This window comes from Lactuca serriola, chromosome 4 (genome assembly GCF_051521515.1).
Source record: "Lactuca serriola cultivar US96UC23 chromosome 4, Lser_US96UC23_V15, whole genome shotgun sequence".
NCBI classification, from domain to species: Eukaryota; Viridiplantae; Streptophyta; class Magnoliopsida; order Asterales; family Asteraceae; genus Lactuca; species Lactuca serriola.
Genome location: NC_136411.1, coordinates 213,975,720 through 213,978,759, shown reverse-complemented (window position 1 = coordinate 213,978,759; position 3,040 = coordinate 213,975,720). Strand labels below are relative to the sequence as shown.

Here is a 3,040-nt window from a genome sequence, read left to right as displayed (position 1 = left end):
ATAAAAAGGAATGATAGAGTCGGGTCAATGTATTGGATTAGATACCTGTATTTAATGTATTGTTTGTTGTACAATTTAATAAAATGTGGTTAAATTTAAATTTAAAAAATATTTTATTGATGATTGTTTGTACCTTCGGCTTAAAGGTTTGGACGCGTTAAATCTATTTTTAGAAATAGCAAGCTTTGTATAATAATATAGTAAGATATGAATAATGAGGAAAGTACAATAATTATGGGACGTGGATGTTTACTTCAAAATTCCAAAGAAAAAAACAACATATTATATATCTACATATATGTAGCTTAAATTATCTCTACACACAAATAGATCGAGAAGCCAGCTATTAAAAGACGATGGAAATGTATAAGAGCTAGCTTTAGTATGCCCTTATATACCAAAAGGCAAAGATAATAATATTTCACATGTACACATTAGCTAAAAGGCAAAGATCATTCGTCTTGTGCATGGTTAGCCCCGGCATAACATCAAAGTCTATATCTTCCTTGTTCATGCCATTCGGCAACCTCCAATCAAACCTGTAAACAAGATTAGCAAGCAAAAGATCCACAGTGACAACTCCCATTGAGATTCCAGGACAAATTCTTCGGCCTGCCCCAAAAGGAATCAACCCGAAATCATTCCCTTTAAAGTCGATATTGCTTCCCAAAAACCTCTCCGGCAAGAACTCTTCTGCTCTCTCCCAAGATTCAGGGTCCCTTCCGATAGCCAACACATTCACGAAAACCACAGTTTTTGCCTTGATTTTGTAGCCATGTAAAATGGCATCTTTTGTTGTTTCTCTAGGTACTAGAATGGGAACCGGAGGGTACAACCTCATGGTCTCTTTTACAACTGCTTTCATATATGTGAGTTTAGGAAGATCATCCTCATCTACTTTACCCTTCTTTCCAGCCACATTTCTCACTTCTTCTTGTGCTCTCTTCATCACTTCTGGGTTCTTTATGAGTGCTGTCATTGCCCAAACCACTGTTGCCGCACTAGTATCTGTTCCGGCTACCAGTACATCCTAAAACACAAACAAAGGAATAATTAGATAATAAAACTATAAACGGGTTTATATAGAAATCGAGCAAACGGATAAACTCTTGTTCAGTCAATAAAAATAGAATTTATTGATTACCATAAGCAAGGCTTTCATGTGATCGTCCATGAGGTTATGGTCTTCTTTCAGTCGTAGTAAAATGTCAACAAAATCCTGTTCTTCCTCATTGGACATAAAGTTCCCAGAGTTGATGTGTTCATCAATGAGTTTCTGGTAAAATACATCAAAATAGTTGAAGCATTCATCTAGTCGGTTCATCTTTCCCAATAACCTGTCAACCAAACCCACAAAAGGCACACCATGCCAAATATCGGAAACGAAAAAATCCACCAGAAGCGCCTGAACTTCAGAGAGAAGCCGAATAACCTCCTTTATGTCATATCCATGTTGGTAACTCTTGCCAAAAGCCACTCTCATCATGATAGTACAAGCCACACTCTTCAAGAGTTCGCTCAAGTTTACTGGCTTTGACGATAGAATCAGCTCATGTATCTTCTTCATGGCACTGGACACCTCATCTTCACGAATATACCTAAAAGATTCGACCTTTTTAGGGCCTAGCAAATGAAGCATAAAGATCTTTTTCATCTCTCTCCAGTACTCATTATAGGGCGAAAAAGTCACATCACGATCGTTGTATGATAACTTATTTGTTCCAACAAATGATGGCCTACGGCAAAAGATTATATCTTGTGTTTGCAAGGCTTCTTTCGCTACACTGGCTGAAGAAACAACAATAGCGGGGATGAAACCCAAGTTGAGGGACACGATTGGGCCGTAGGATTGGGAAAGTTGCCATAGCGAAGTATGGAGGCTTGATCGACGGATCTGGTGCAAGTTTCCGATGAAGGGTAGTCCAAGAGGGCCTGGTGGACTGAATCTTGATCTCTTTTTGATAAGTTTGAGAAGAAGGTAGATGAGAGGAAGAGACAGAAGAAGAAACACAAACAACACCGGCATGGTTGATATGTTATGGACCTCCACCGGTAGTTTTGGCTTTATAGACTCCATGCATGGATCTAAGATAAGAATACCGTGGATACATGATAGCTCTCCACGTAAACTGCAGGTGCATGCATGCTTATGGGTTGTTGTCGTTTTTCAAGAGTTAGTGTGATGCTGAGGATTTTGGGGTACATACACCCCGCGCACATGTCCCAATTTTTGTTTTTTTTTTAACACCCTTTGTATGATTGTATCATATATCTTTTCTCTAATCTTTATCCTTCTTTTAATGATTTAATAATAATACATTTAAATTATTTAAAAAAAAATAACTATTATACTTTTATCATAAAAGTAAGTTGATCTATCCTTTACAAATATCCAAAATAATATATTTATCTTTCTTTTGTTCATCAACTATTTATCCTTAGTTTTTGCAATGAATTAAATACATGAAATAGATCTCATTTGATAAAAATAAATGAAGATAAAATAAATTATCTATCTAACTCTACACATTTAATTGGAAAAAAATTAACAATGGTACACTTATATGTCATGGCCCGTTCTTTCGGTTCTCATGATTGATCTGTACAGCGGGTATATTGTATGGCGTCTATATGGTCAAATATGAATTAGTGTTCACAACTTAACACTCTTTCACTGGCCGTTTGTCTCTATCTTTGTGATTGATATAGCAAGAAGCCTAAGAACAAAAATGTGTTGTGTGTATGTATATAAAGTCAAACGATTTTTTTTTTTTTTGTGGAAAAAATCTTCTTTCGTGTGTTTGTATCTCAGATATTTTAAAATAGGTCACCCCTAATACGTTGGGAATGAAATTACGAAGCTTTATTTTGTTTTAAATTAAAGTTACAAGAATGAATAATGGTCTTGAGGTTTTATTCTTATCACACATGCAGAACCAATTTAAGATTCCTTCTCCAAACTAGTTTGTAAATATCTCATTTTAACCTCCTTTAAGTTTCATTAAACCTCTATTTAATTAATTTTAAAATTTTATTTTCA

At 35.5% G+C, this 3,040-nt stretch overlaps 1 protein-coding gene across 1 annotated transcript; it reads right to left on the bottom strand.

Annotated features, from left to right (window-relative positions):
- Positions 1-248: 248 nt before the first annotated feature.
- Positions 249-2,103, bottom strand: LOC145100534 (6,7,8-trihydroxycoumarin synthase-like). Its single transcript, XM_079037775.1, has 2 exons — positions 1,145-2,103; positions 249-1,030 (listed from the first exon to the last, which is right to left on the bottom strand). Exons 1-2 carry the CDS (start codon positions 2,075-2,077, stop codon positions 422-424), a joined length of 1,542 nt encoding a protein of 513 aa, XP_078893901.1. The 5' UTR covers positions 2,078-2,103; the 3' UTR covers positions 249-421.
- Between the last annotated feature and the right edge of the window lie 937 nt (positions 2,104-3,040).